The following is a 12797-nucleotide window of genomic DNA, read 5'->3' on the forward strand; positions in this document are numbered from 1 at the left end:
AGCATATCGTGCACATTAAAATGCATCCTGGCACTTCCCTGGTGGTCAAGTAGCTGAGACTCTGCAGTCCCAGTGCAGGGGGCCAAGGTTCCATCCCTGGTCAGGGAACTAGATCCCATGTGCCACAGCTAAAAGTTCTGGCGTGCTGAAACTAACTAATAATTTTTTTAATGCATCCTGAAACCTTCATCTACTCGTTTCTGCTCACTGAAAGACCTAAACTAGATTTTACAGCTTAAAATGTGAATGTCCCCCACTCGAGTTGTCTCTAAAGTATGATTTTTTTTTCCCACCTTGACTTCGGTCAGGAAGACAAGCTATAGAATAAATACTCTTATTGCTCAATACTGAACGATCACAAACATCCATCGTTCATACCTGGCGGCTTACTATTTGTCCAGATTCTACAAAATCGTAGTTGAGTTAGCAGCCTTGAAGTCGTGGTAGAGGATCGCTTCTCCAAAGTTAAAGAGTTTGCAGACGGCGTTTCTGCGTCCCTGGGCTGGGCTCTGAGAGTCTGCCTTCCTGACAAGCTCCCGCGGAGGCCGGGGCTGCCCACCTGCAGACCACACGCTGAGCGGCAAGGTTCTTACTTTCTGCATCCAGCCATGTGTGACTACGTCCCTTAAGTTTTAGCTACTTAAAATTTTACAGTCAGCATCTGAGTTCCACCGGCCCCGTTCAAGTGGCCATTGGTGGGTGGTGGCCGTGGCACGGGGCAGTCCGGACAGAAGTATCTGGCTCTGGGCTTGATGCCAGGTAAAGGCCCTCAAGTCGTATGAGCAGGAATCGTTGTCTTCTCGGAGGCCCCGACCAGGGTGGAGAAAGAAGGAACTGTGTGTCTGTTTCCATAGGGAGCCCCTGGTAACGTCGGTCCCCCCGGGCCCAAAGGAATGAAGGGAGACTCCAGGACCATCACCACCAAAGGTGAGTCTCTGTGGGCGGCAGGTCTAAGGCCGTTCGCCCTCCGCTCGCCCTGGAAGGGTAGACTCACGCCGTGCTCCTCCCCCAGGTGAGCGGGGCCAGCCAGGCGTCCCAGGCGCGCCAGGGCTGAAAGGTAGCGACGGCATCCCAGGACCACCCGGGCTCGATGGGTTCCACGGACTCCCAGGCCCTCCCGTGAGTACCTCGGGGGGTGCGGGGAGCGGAGAGGGGGCTCAGCCCTCACCCTCGTCAGCCACGTTCTCACACACCTGAGCGTCGGAGGTACTCACCAGCACGACATCCTCCCAGCTCAACCTGTCCTCTTTTGATGAGCAGGAATCATAGTTTTTAAGGAAACAGTGATTAGGGTTGGAGCCAAGCCCAGAGTGAACATTTGAAAGAAAAAGCAGAAATAAACATTCCTCCTGCCATAATGTATCATGAGAGACCCGCCCCCTCTGCCAGCTGAAGATTCCTAGATGGAGGGGGGAACACTTTTTCCAGGATTGCTTGTAAAACACACAACTTCGCTTTTGCAACACACGCACACCCGTGTTGCAAGAGAGTGTGTGTGATAGAGGCAGAGCCCCCAGCCTCGTTTCTGCGGGAAGACGGAGGGCAGACAGCGAGGGGTGGGTGGCCGCGGACACCAGAGTCCTCCTCCCCACTCCGAGCTCATCCCAGCCCGAGGAGCGGAGTGAACTGGACATGGGGGAGCTCTCTGCCTCCCGCTTCCGCTCTCCTGGTCCCACCATCTCTCGTTATCCTAACAAGCTCGCTGCTCTTTCTCATCCAAAGACTTCCTCCCGTTTACCACTGCACTGCCCCTTGGGAATAGGAGACCGGTAACAGGTGCTAAGTCCTAAAGATAAACTAACGTGTTCCTGCCCTGTTTAGCCAGATATCTGCCTAAGTGCTCTCTCAAAGAAATTCCTCCTGAGAATGAAGGTCCAAGCAGAGCTTGGAAAAGAAAAGTACTCAGATTCCCATCCTCTAGAGTCTTGTTCATGGCTGTTGGGACATCTGTCCTTTATTTCTGTGACCTGGCCAGACCGTGACTGGGGTTCTGTTCATCCCTGCTGTCTTCTGCCCCACGTCCATAACGCGGAATTTGGGCATCGAGGCAGCGAGCCTGGCAAGATGGCTGTCTTTGGTGCTTCCATGTGTTGTAAGAAATGCTCTGCATTTCTCACAGGGCGATGGCATCAAAGGCCCCAGAGGGGACACAGGCCAACCAGGAGCCCCCGGCACGAAGGGCCTTCCAGGGGAGAGGGGCCCCCCAGGACTGGGCCTGCCAGGCCCCAAAGGCGAGCGCGGCTTCCCCGGCGATGCTGGATTGCCCGGACCACCAGGCTTCCCAGGGCCTCCCGGCCTCCCCGGCTCTCCAGGACAGATCGGTACGAGGGCCCAGGCTCGCCTCTTGCACAGTCGTGAGACACTCTGCTTCTGCCCCTGCTGCTCTTCTCCAGCGTGTGTGGGCGGGGGGTGCGGGGGGTCACACGAGGCGCTTGCTGCTGCATCGGTTCTCAGCACACACGTGCGCCACCGGCCGCGGGGTCTTCCAGACCCAGTGCCGGCCGCACCCGTGCTGGACGCACAGCGGCTGAGCACTGAAGTTCAGAGACGGGCCTCCAGTGCCCCGCCCACCCCAGCCTTCCCACCACCACGCACCCACATGCACGCGCGTGCGCACACAGATGCTCTCCACTGTTGCACAATTGCCTCACCCTGTCGCTACGTCTCTCTCCCAGATTGTGACTCGGGTGTGAAAAGACCCATCGGAGCAGACGGACAGGAGACCATCCAGCCAGGTACTGTCCCGACAGGACCCCTAGAAACTGTTTATAGAGTTTGTGCTCAGGGAGAACGACCGGGGGTCCCGCCGGGGGCACGGAGCCACCGACAGGGTAGAAACATGTGCGGACTCGCCTTAGAACCCAGGGCAGGGCCGGGGATGACCACCTGTCACCAAGTTGCCCCTACAGTACGAAGCCTCTGTTCACAGGGTCGGTAAGACTCAACGGATAAATAAGTGCTTTCTCACCCAGAACGTGAGTCTGTATGTGTGTGAAGGACAGCTGTGCATTATTGACCCGTTAAATAGGGTGAGGATCAGGTCTACATGTGAGAAGACTTTGGTCCAGCCATGAATGAGTGCTTGAGAGAGCAGGGCCGATGGATATAGACAGGAGGCCCGGTGACCCTGGCTCCGTGGAGGGGCGGGGGCAGTCCAGAAGTGGACTCGGCTGCCATCAGACAGGTGAAGTCTCCAGCCGGGGGGCCTAGAAGCTGAGAAGGGGAGCCAGGCAGAGGGATGAGTCCAGGGGGCGCCTGCTCAGGATCTGAAGAGCAGAGCGCAGAGGGTGAGGTTTTCAGAGCTGAAGAGGCTGACAGGCCACCTGGACATCGGGGCGGCATCGGCTCGCCTGTGGGAGCCGAGGTCTGGGGCTGCCTCCCAAGATGCAGGCTAGGGTTGGAGAAGAGCATCAGGACCTGTGGGCCCCACCACGGGGTGTGCGGGTGGGTCAGGCACTCGGGCCAGGGTGCAGAGCGGGAACAGCACCCACGGAGCTTCCAGGGGTCAGGCCAGTCTCGCAGCTGCAGGAAGGCCCTGGGGGTGCGGCTCTGCAGGCTGGAGGCCCAGCCCCCTGAAGACGTCCAGGGTCCTTTCTTTTGATGACCTGGGCTGGCCGTGTGTGCACCTCAGACCGCTCCTGTGGCAGAGGAGCCCACAGCTCCTCTCTGGCCATCAGATGGGGCCAAGGTAGGAGCCCTGCCGGATCCCAGGCTGACGGACAAAAGGCCTCTCAAAGAACCGCTGCCCCTGCACAGGTGCCTGGTCTGATAAAACGCCCCTGCGTGGTGTCCGCAGCCAGAGGCGGCCACCTCCAGGTTTCGTCTACACAACCCAGCAGCAAGTCGTGGCCGGTTCTGAACATAATCAAAGTCACAGAGCAAATTTCAAAGTCTTCCTCCATCCCCGGCGAAATTTCCAGACAAAGAAAGGCACCCATACTGGCTGATGTGGATGGGGGGGCCCAGATGAACGAGGCTGACTTGCCCTGATGAGGGGTACCCCCCTCACCAGCATGGCCCCCGTTAGCCTCCAATGGGACTGCCTTCATTTGCATTTTATATTAACATTACGATTGCATTACACAGTGAAATTAAAGTTGTATCAGCATCAAGATTAATTGAATCATCAGATCATACTGATCGTTAAGTGGAAGCAGGTTTTCACGGCCGATGCTCTTGACCTTAGCAACGTCTGACGCCATGAGGCTGGGTGTGGACAGTGGTTAAAACGGCCCTCTTCTCTCTTGGCAGGTTGTGTTGGAGGACCCAAAGGATCCCCAGGCCAGCCGGGTCTCCCCGGCCCCCCAGGTAACGGGAAAGCCCTTCCCGCCCTGCTCGCAGCGTCCCCACCTTCTCTGGCCCTGGTGGCCCCCCTGCCCAGACGTCCCGGGTTCTGGGTACCGTGCCGCACGCTGGCTGCTTCTGCGGGGGGCTGGCTTGCGCTCATCGCTGCAGGAAGCTAGTTGAACCCTGAGCCTGTCGTCCACACGGCTCTCCATGACCCTCCCTGCCTGAGCCCTGGAGAGGCCTGTCCGCCGTGGACCCCACACAGGCGCCAAGGCTGCTGGCCCCAGAGTGGCGACCACTCCGGGGGGGTGGGCTCCGAGACAGTGTTCAGCGGGTCCAGGGGAAGCAGAGCCCAGAAGGTACACCCGTCAGGTGAGAAGAGAGGGGCGCGAAGAGCACTCGGCTTCTGGTGGAGACCGAAGTTCCAGTGCTGGTCTACACTGACCCTCAGTTGCTGAATGTAGACTGATGCTCAGTTGCTAGTGTAGACCAACAGTTTCTGGTGTAGACCGCCCCTCAGCTGCCGGTGTAGACCCACCCTCAGCTGCCGGTGTAGACCGCCCCTCAGCCGCCGGTGTAGACCCACCCTCAGCCGCCGGTGTAGACCACCCCTCAGCCGCCGGTGAAGACCACCCCTCAGCTGCCGGTGTAGATCGACCCTCTTTTGCTGGTGTAGACCACCCCTCAACTGCTGGTGTAGACCGACCCTCTTTTGCTGGTGTAGACCACCCCTCAGCTGCCAGTATAGACCACCCCTCAGCTGCCGGTGTAGACCCACCCTCTTTTGCTGGTGTAGACCCACCCTCAGCTGCCGGTGTAGACCAACCCTCAGCTGCCGGTGTAGACCAACCCTCAGCTGCTGGTGTAGACCGACCCACAGTTGATGGTGTAGATCAACCCTCTGTTGCTGGTGTAGACTGACCCTCAACTGCTGGTATAGACCGACCCTCTTTTGCTGGTGTAGACCGACCCTCAACTGCTGGTGTAGACCGACCCTCAGTCGCTGGTGTAGACCCACACTCAGGTGCTAGTGTAGACCCACACTTAGCCCTGTCAGCTGCCAGGGGTGCTGTTTCTGGGCTGACCTTCCCTGGGCTCATCACTTCCCTGTTTCCTAAGAGACCATGTGGGGTCGGGGGCGGGCCTTGACCCCCTCTGTCCCTCTCCTGCTGGGGTCTCCTCACAGCTCTGATGTCTGTCCTGGTCTCTCTGGGTCATTTAGGTGCCAAAGGCCTCAGAGGAATCCCAGGATTTTCAGGAGCCGACGGAGCTCCAGGGCTCAAGGGTCTCCCGGGAGATCCAGGTCGAGAGGGATTCCCAGGACCCCCAGGTGAGTCGGGGTGGGACGCCGCTCGGCCCCGTAGGTTCGGGGAAGGGCTGTGTACGATCTGGGTGTTCCAGCTCCATTGTCTTAACATTTAGAAACTTGTCAACACATGCTCAATGACAATTTTTGCTCGTCCTTGGGAAATTAAAAAATGTCTCTCTTTTCATCGCTGATCTTTTGTGGAAGAAACTTACAGATCTTGCATGGAAAAAAAAAAGACACGTAGGCAGAAAGGTTTTTCTCTGGTGGCTATGAGACAGTCTAAGGACACGTAAAGTTACCCTCTCAGCCCTCATCATCGATATCTGATCTGCTGATCACTCACTGGATACCACGCAAAGAACACCTGTGTTCTGCTGTTCACGGCATTGCCCGTCTGCACTGCAGTTTACAGCTTGTCTGAGTCAGCAGTTCAAACCATTTCACCTACATTTGACCCAGCAAAGCATCATGGGAGCCATTGAGTAGCTAAAAGAGCTTAAACATTTTAGCTGTATATGGAGGGAAATGAGCGTGCTTCCAGTAATGAATGGTGGGCAGGAGTTGGCAGTACCTGCCTGTGTGTCCACACACCCTGGAAAACGACTCAGTGACCCCAGACACAGCTGTCCCTTTGGGGTCCTGGCTCAGAGTGGGTGCGGGAGCCCAGCTGCATTACTTGGTACACAGAGGGCCAGGCACTGGGGAATCGTGTTATCTGAACAAAGCTATAGATGGTTTCACTGAGGGCCCCCCCCGACCCACCCAGCCAAACACCCGCTGCAGGATCCCGGCCACATCCTCTCCTAGGCTCCCTGGAATCACTCTCGCCGCCCCGCACTGGTGAAACATCCAAACTCTCCTACTTCTAGAAAGTTCTCAGTTGGAATGAAGCCTGCCTCCCAGGAGGTCCCCGTTGATTGTTCCTTGAGTCAGTGGTTCTGCTCCATAAGCACCCCTCACCCACAAGGGGAAACCGTGGCCACATGCCCCATAGACATCTCGCAAGTGGGAGACCTGACACCAGGAATGCAAACATTTCTTTTTTATGACTCAGTGTCTGTGCCCGCAGAAATCTCCCGTCCTTCCTTGACTGCTCTCCAGCCTGTCAGCATTCCTTTCAACCAAGCTCCAGGAACTAAAGAGAACATTCCAGATGTCTAGGCTCACGCAGAACAGTGGATTCCTCACATGTAGACCCTTAGCAAACGTGTTCAGCAAAGAATAGCTGAACTGTGCCCCTTCCCTGTCCTGCACCCCGCCAGCTGGTCTACTCCTAAACTTACAGTCCAGGATCAGCCCCTGATGGGCCTTCTTCCTGGAGTCGGTGTCCCAGGCCACAGGGACCATGCCTTTCACATGTTGCTCCGTGATTTGCAGAACTAGGAAACCTGCCCCCTGTGTCTGTTAGCAAAGCCTTGGAGAGAAGCAAAGGGAAGTGTTTCCACATTTGCCGCCCACCTGGGATGTTGAGAAGTTACAGCTTTGTCCCTTTGGTGACAGCACGTGTGCTGAAGTGAGGTGTGAATTGTTTTGAGAGGATGCTAATTCATTTTTTTTTTTCACAAATGATAACATTTTATTATAGAAAAAGCGTCAATCCCAAATACAGACTTTTGTAAACACTGGAAGGTGAGTAAGTGCAGCTTTAAATGTAAATACAAAACAAAGAGGCAAAACCTACAAGCATTTTGCCTTTAAGAGAAAATGTCACGCTGTCCTGCAGAGGTGATCCCGCCCCAGCACGAATGCAGCTTCATCTCCCATAAGGGCATCGTGGCATCAACCTATAGGATGGTTAGGATGCTAGTATGTTAATACCTTCTTGCCTTGAAAACGAAGGGGATTTGGGAATCACAGTTCGTGTGCCCAGCCGAGCAGGCTTAAACTGCAGGAACTGGCCATCGAGTCAGATGCGCCCTCATCAGACTGGAGGAGGTCACGGTGCTTGTGAAAGCCTGTTCCTCATTCAGGCCTGCCTGCTGGTGTCCACAACCTCCCTGTTCATGACCCCAGACCCGCGAATGCTGAGGGCTTCAGTCCAGGGAGCGCTGACCCGGCTGCCCCGTGGTCCACCGTAGCTACCACGCAGGGCTGGGGTCAGACTTGGGGAGGCAGAAGGACACCCCTGGGAGCCGTGTGGGTTCGAGACCAGAGACGCGGCAGGCGCTCGAGCCGACCCCCCACAGCAGGCCCCCGAGCCGACCCCCCACAGCAGGCCCCCGCTGTCTCCGGTCTCTTTCTGGCGCTGACCTCTGTGCTGACCTCTGCGCTGACCTCTGCTTATGGGGACGCCCTGTGTTTCCTTTCAGGCTTCATGGGACCCCGCGGCTCCAAAGGTGCAGTGGGCCCCCCTGGCCTGGATGGACTCCCTGGCGCCTCCGGCCTACCGGGGCCAGTCGGGCCCCCAGGGGACAGGGGCCTTCCTGGAGAAGTGCTGGGGGCCCAGCCCGGGCCCCGGGGAGACTCTGGACTGCCTGGACGCCCCGGACCAAAGGGCCCTCCCGGAGAAAGAGGCCCGCCTGGCTTCAGGGGTGAGTCACAGAGGCAAAGGAGAGGGGGCGCTGGGCCACTGCTCCGAGGCTCCTGGCGGGGGTCGGGGTCGAGAATCCCTCCTGGGGGCTAGGGGAGAAGCCCAGGACCGCACGCGGGACCGTGGGTCTCCGTCCCACGTGTCCTCTTTGTTCCGGCATTCCTTCAGAACATTCTAGAGCAGTGATCGCTATGCTGTGTACGCCAGGGGGCCCCAGCTGTTTTGGCACCAGGGGCCGGTTTCGTAGAAACAGTTCCTCCGTGGATGTGGAGGGGGGCTGGGAGTAATGGGGAGCCGCAGTTGAAGCTTCGCCCGCCCGCCACTCACCTCGAGGTGCGTGGTCCAGTTCCCCGCCGGCCACAGACTCGAACTGGTCCCAGACGGGCGGGAAACGGTGTGGGGGGCCCGCGGCTGCAGGACGGGTGCGGTCGGCGTGAAGAAGCCAGGGGTGGGCTGTGCTCAGAGAGGGCTTACGAGGAAGACAGACGGTCTGGCACGCAGCTCAAGGTGTGGGTGCAAAAGGGACAGGTTTAGAGAACGTGACGGTCACCACCTCACCCGTGCATGTTCAGCAAGGCGGCAGGGTGCCCGTTGACTGGTGTGTGAACAAGGTACCCAAAGCTTTGTGTGTCCAGTTTATGCAAAGCGGGCCCTGAGAGCCCAGAGCGCAGACTTCCATGGGCTTGTGTTGCTGGAGCGGGTGGGGTGACCACCAGGCCGTGTGGGATCTCCATCAGAGAGGCATCAGCTGTTAGGGTATCAACTGTGCTGTCTTCAGCCCAGCGTCCGAGCCCAGGCTGACCGGGGCTGCCTCCGTGGTGGGACGTGACGTCCTCCTGTGACAGCGCTGAGGAGGAGCTGTCCCCTGCAGTGAGCCATGCGGGGCTGGCTTCACAGTATCATCTCCCCTCCCGCAGGAAGCCAGGGCATGCCAGGGATGCCAGGCCAGAAGGGCCAGCCGGGCTCCCCCGGACTCTCAGGCCAGCCAGGACTGCCAGGGCCACCAGGACAGCACGGCTTCCCAGGAGCGCCTGGTCGGGAGGGGCCCTTGGGGCCCCCGGGCGCCCCCGGCTTTCAAGGTAAGGACCCACGCTCCCATGTAGTGGAGGGGGGACTCGGGTGTGCCCTAGGGAGCCCACCCTGCAGAGCCGCCGGGGCTCTGAAAGCGCCGCACACGGCCCGGCTCGGGACAGGAGTTCATCCTTTTGCAGTCGGAGGCTGGAAGCCCACGGTCACGGCGGCGGCAGAGGTGCTCCCTCCCAGGCCCCGTCCCCATGGTGGACGGCCGGCCGGCTTCTCCCCAGGCCCTCACAGGGACACCTCCTGTGCCGGCATCCTCATGTCTTCTTTCTATAAGGACACCCATCATCCTGGCTTAGGGTCATCCTCGCAAACTCGTTTAATTAACCTCAGCCCCTTCTCTGAAGGCCAGCGCTGAATGCCGTCACATCCTGCGGTCTGGGGCTGGGACATGCGTGCTCTGCAGAGACACAGTCCAGCCGGTAACAGGTTCAGGACACGCATGTCACCAGACAGGAGGGTCCACCGCTCACACCTTGATGCTCACCTCTGAGGTCACACTTCCCAGCGTCCTTCCCAGACAGTTTTCTAACCAAAAGCTGTTATGGCCGAGGTCTCCAAGGTATCCTGAGAGGAGATCCCTCTGTGCGGCCAGTTCATCCTGTCTTATGTCCCTCCCCCTCCTGACAGGTCTGCCTGGAGACAGAGGAGAGCCGGGGGACACCGGCGTCCCTGGCCCCGTGGGCATGAAAGGCGGCTCTGGGGACAGAGGTGACCCTGGACAGCAAGGAGAGAGAGGTCACCCTGGACACCCCGGATTTAAAGGAGTGTCTGGAATGCCCGGTGCCCCGGGACTGAAAGGTGAGCGCAGAGCACGACCACGGGTCTGCCTGGGGCGGGGGGCAGCCCCGCAGGGTGGAGTGCCCGCCGGCTCTGGGCCCTGGGGACTGCGGACGCTGCCCAGGCTGGCTGTGACCGCTGTGCCAGTGTGTCTACTTACCACGGTGGGGCGGGGGGCAGTGTCTGAGGAGCAGACCTTACTATCTGCGAGGGGCACTCCCCCGGGAGAAGGGATTCAGGTCCGGAGGCTGGCTGCTGAACAGACACCTCAGCAAAGAGAAGCGCTTGGTCCCCAGCCTAGATCTCCCTGCTCGAGTGTGAGGCGGGGCCCCCAGCTCTGTTCTCTGGCCTTTGCAGTGCTGGCACCAGGCTGACTCCCGGGACCTCTTTCTAACCCAGTAGAAAGACCACGGAGCAGTGGCTTCCAGTTTCCTCCTCTGTGTCCACTGGCAGTGACCTTGCGTCTGGTCCGCGATGGCCCACAGGCTGACTCTGCCCTCACGGCGCAGACGGTCCCCTTAGGAAGTGCTGAGAAGCCCTACTGAGAAACCATACTGAGGTTGAGAGTCTCAGCGCCTCCTCACGCAAGTCAGAGGGGCTGCCACTGCACTGACCATCTGTGCCTGACCCAGCGTGTTTCTTGTTCTCTCTGTAGGGGCCAGGGGCTCCCCCGGGATGGACGGCTTTGAAGGCATGCTCGGCCTCAAGGGCAGACCTGGGCTCCCAGGAATCAAAGGAGAGGCAGGGTTTTTCGGAATTCCAGGGCTGAAGGGCCTGGCTGGTGAGCCGGGTGTGAAAGGTATGTCCCCTCTCAGCCAGACTGAGACTCCCTTTCAGCGGGGCCGACACTGCTCAGAACAGTGTCCCAGGAACCCACACACTAGACACCATTACAGAAGAAACTAGCTCCAGGAACTTGGTCCCTGCCACAGCGCACTGGCCGTGTAATAAGGGAGTGCCCCTAGCAGAAGGACACTTGAGAACCAAACTGACCCGGCTTTAAGAACCAAAACATCCTGAGAAATGCACCCCAGGTATATTCTGAAGGGCAGGAAGCACCTTTGGTGAAAGAGGGACACGGCAGTCCAGGTGGACAGATCCACTCCATGCAGAGAGACGGTGACCCCCAGGAGGGAGCCTGGACCAAGCCCCGGGCCCACCCCAGTGGGGAGACGGTGACCCCCAGGAGGGAGCCTGGACCAAGCCCCGGGCCCACCCCAGTGGGGAGACGGTGACCCCCAGGAGGGAGCCTGGACCAAGACCCGGGCCCGCCCCAGTGGGGAGACGGTGACCCCCAGGAGGGAGCCTGGACAAAGACCCGGGTCCGCCCCAGTGGGGAGACGGTGACCCCCAGGAGGGAGCCGGGACCAAGCCCCGGGCCCGCCCCAGTGGGGAGACGGTGACCCCCAGGAGGGAGCCTGGACAAAGACCCGGGTCCGCCCCAGTGGGGAGACGGTGACCCCCAGGAGGGAGCCGGGACCAAGACCCGGGCCCGCCCCAGTGGGGAGACGGTGACCCCCAGGAGGGAGCCTGGACCAAGCCCCGGGCCCACCCCAGTGGGGAGACGGTGACCCCCAGGAGGGAGCCTGGACCAAGCCCCGGGCCCACCCCAGTGGGGAGACGGTGACCCCCAGGAGGGAGCCGGGACCAAGCCCTGGGCCCGCCCCGTGGGAGGCGCGCGTTGAGGAAGAGTGTTCCCAACAAGCTGTGTTTCCATGACGTTTGTTCAGACACCCTTGTTCTGAAAGTGTCATCACCGTCTCTAAAATTACTGAGTTATTAATAACAAGCGTGGATGGGGATGCAAAGACCTGGAGCCTCAGACCCCACTGGGGGGAATCTCACCGGGTGCGGCCCAGGTGGAGAAGCTGGCGGTGCCTTAGAAAGGCAAACAGAGTTACCTGGCAAATCTCCTCCCGGGTGTGCCCTCCTGGATGAGAGCTGAAACAGGTCCACCCAGAAACTCGTGCACGAATTTCATGGCAGAGTGCTTCACACAGCAGCCCCAGCCAGAAACAGCTCCCACAACCACCACAGATAAGGAAAGCGTGGCCTAGCCGTTGGGGGATACTGTTCACCTACGAGAGAATTAGCCTCTGACACATACTGCAACAACACGGATGAAACCTGAAAACACCGCGCCACGTGTTACCTGCTTCCGTTTGCTGAAACGCCCAGAACGGGCCGGTCCAGAGGCAGGAAGGGGGCGGCGGTTTCAGTTGCTGAGAGGGGGACAGAGGCGGGGCTGCTTGTGGGCGCAGAGTCCTCTGGGGGGATAGAGATGTTCTGAAGTCGGCGGTGGTGGGAGGATGGGGTTTCCCGTCACCTGGGTCCCCAGCTCGCGGTCTCAGGGGAGCCTTGCCACCCAGGGCTCAGCCCAGCAGGACCCGGGCTCCACAGAAAGGAAGGCAGGAAGGCCAGCGCGGCCGAGCGGCCTTCCCGACGTGGGTGCTAACGCCTGCCTCAGAGGGCCAGGCGGTGACCGCATTCTACTCCCTTCCAGGCAGCCGAGGAGACCCCGGGCCCCCAGGACCGCCCCCCCTCATCGAGCCAGGGATGAAAGACATCAAAGGAGAGAAGGGAGACGAAGGCCCCATGGGACTGAAAGGGTACCTGGGCCTGAAAGGTGAGGCCCGGCCCGACTCGGAGCTGGAGGCCTGGGGTCCCCTGCCTGCCCGGCCCCAATCCATCTGAGGGCACGGCAGGGGCACCCCTGTGCCCACATCCACGCTCTGCAGCCCTCCCGACACCTGAGGTCTGCCCGAGGGGCTGGGGTGGTTCCCGGAGGCTGGGAAGCAGAGCAGGGTCCCC

General features: G+C 59.7%; 1 protein-coding gene across 1 annotated transcript in view; it reads left to right on the forward strand.

The window, feature by feature from the left end:
- Nucleotides 1-12797, forward strand: part of COL4A2 (collagen type IV alpha 2 chain) — a 158699-nt gene that overhangs the window by 130662 nt on the left and 15240 nt on the right. The window contains exons 23-33 of the mRNA XM_070800477.1: nt 855-927; nt 1013-1119; nt 2120-2321; nt 2676-2735; nt 4252-4308; nt 5510-5617; nt 7906-8127; nt 9044-9205; nt 9837-10007; nt 10642-10785; nt 12490-12612. Coding sequence (XP_070656578.1) covers nt 855-927; nt 1013-1119; nt 2120-2321; nt 2676-2735; nt 4252-4308; nt 5510-5617; nt 7906-8127; nt 9044-9205; nt 9837-10007; nt 10642-10785; nt 12490-12612 — 1429 coding nt within the window. The remainder of the gene's footprint in view (nt 1-854; nt 928-1012; nt 1120-2119; nt 2322-2675; nt 2736-4251; nt 4309-5509; nt 5618-7905; nt 8128-9043; nt 9206-9836; nt 10008-10641; nt 10786-12489; nt 12613-12797) is intronic.

This window comes from Bos indicus, chromosome 12 (assembly GCF_029378745.1).
Source record: "Bos indicus isolate NIAB-ARS_2022 breed Sahiwal x Tharparkar chromosome 12, NIAB-ARS_B.indTharparkar_mat_pri_1.0, whole genome shotgun sequence".
In the NCBI taxonomy this organism is placed as follows: domain Eukaryota; kingdom Metazoa; phylum Chordata; class Mammalia; order Artiodactyla; family Bovidae; genus Bos; species Bos indicus.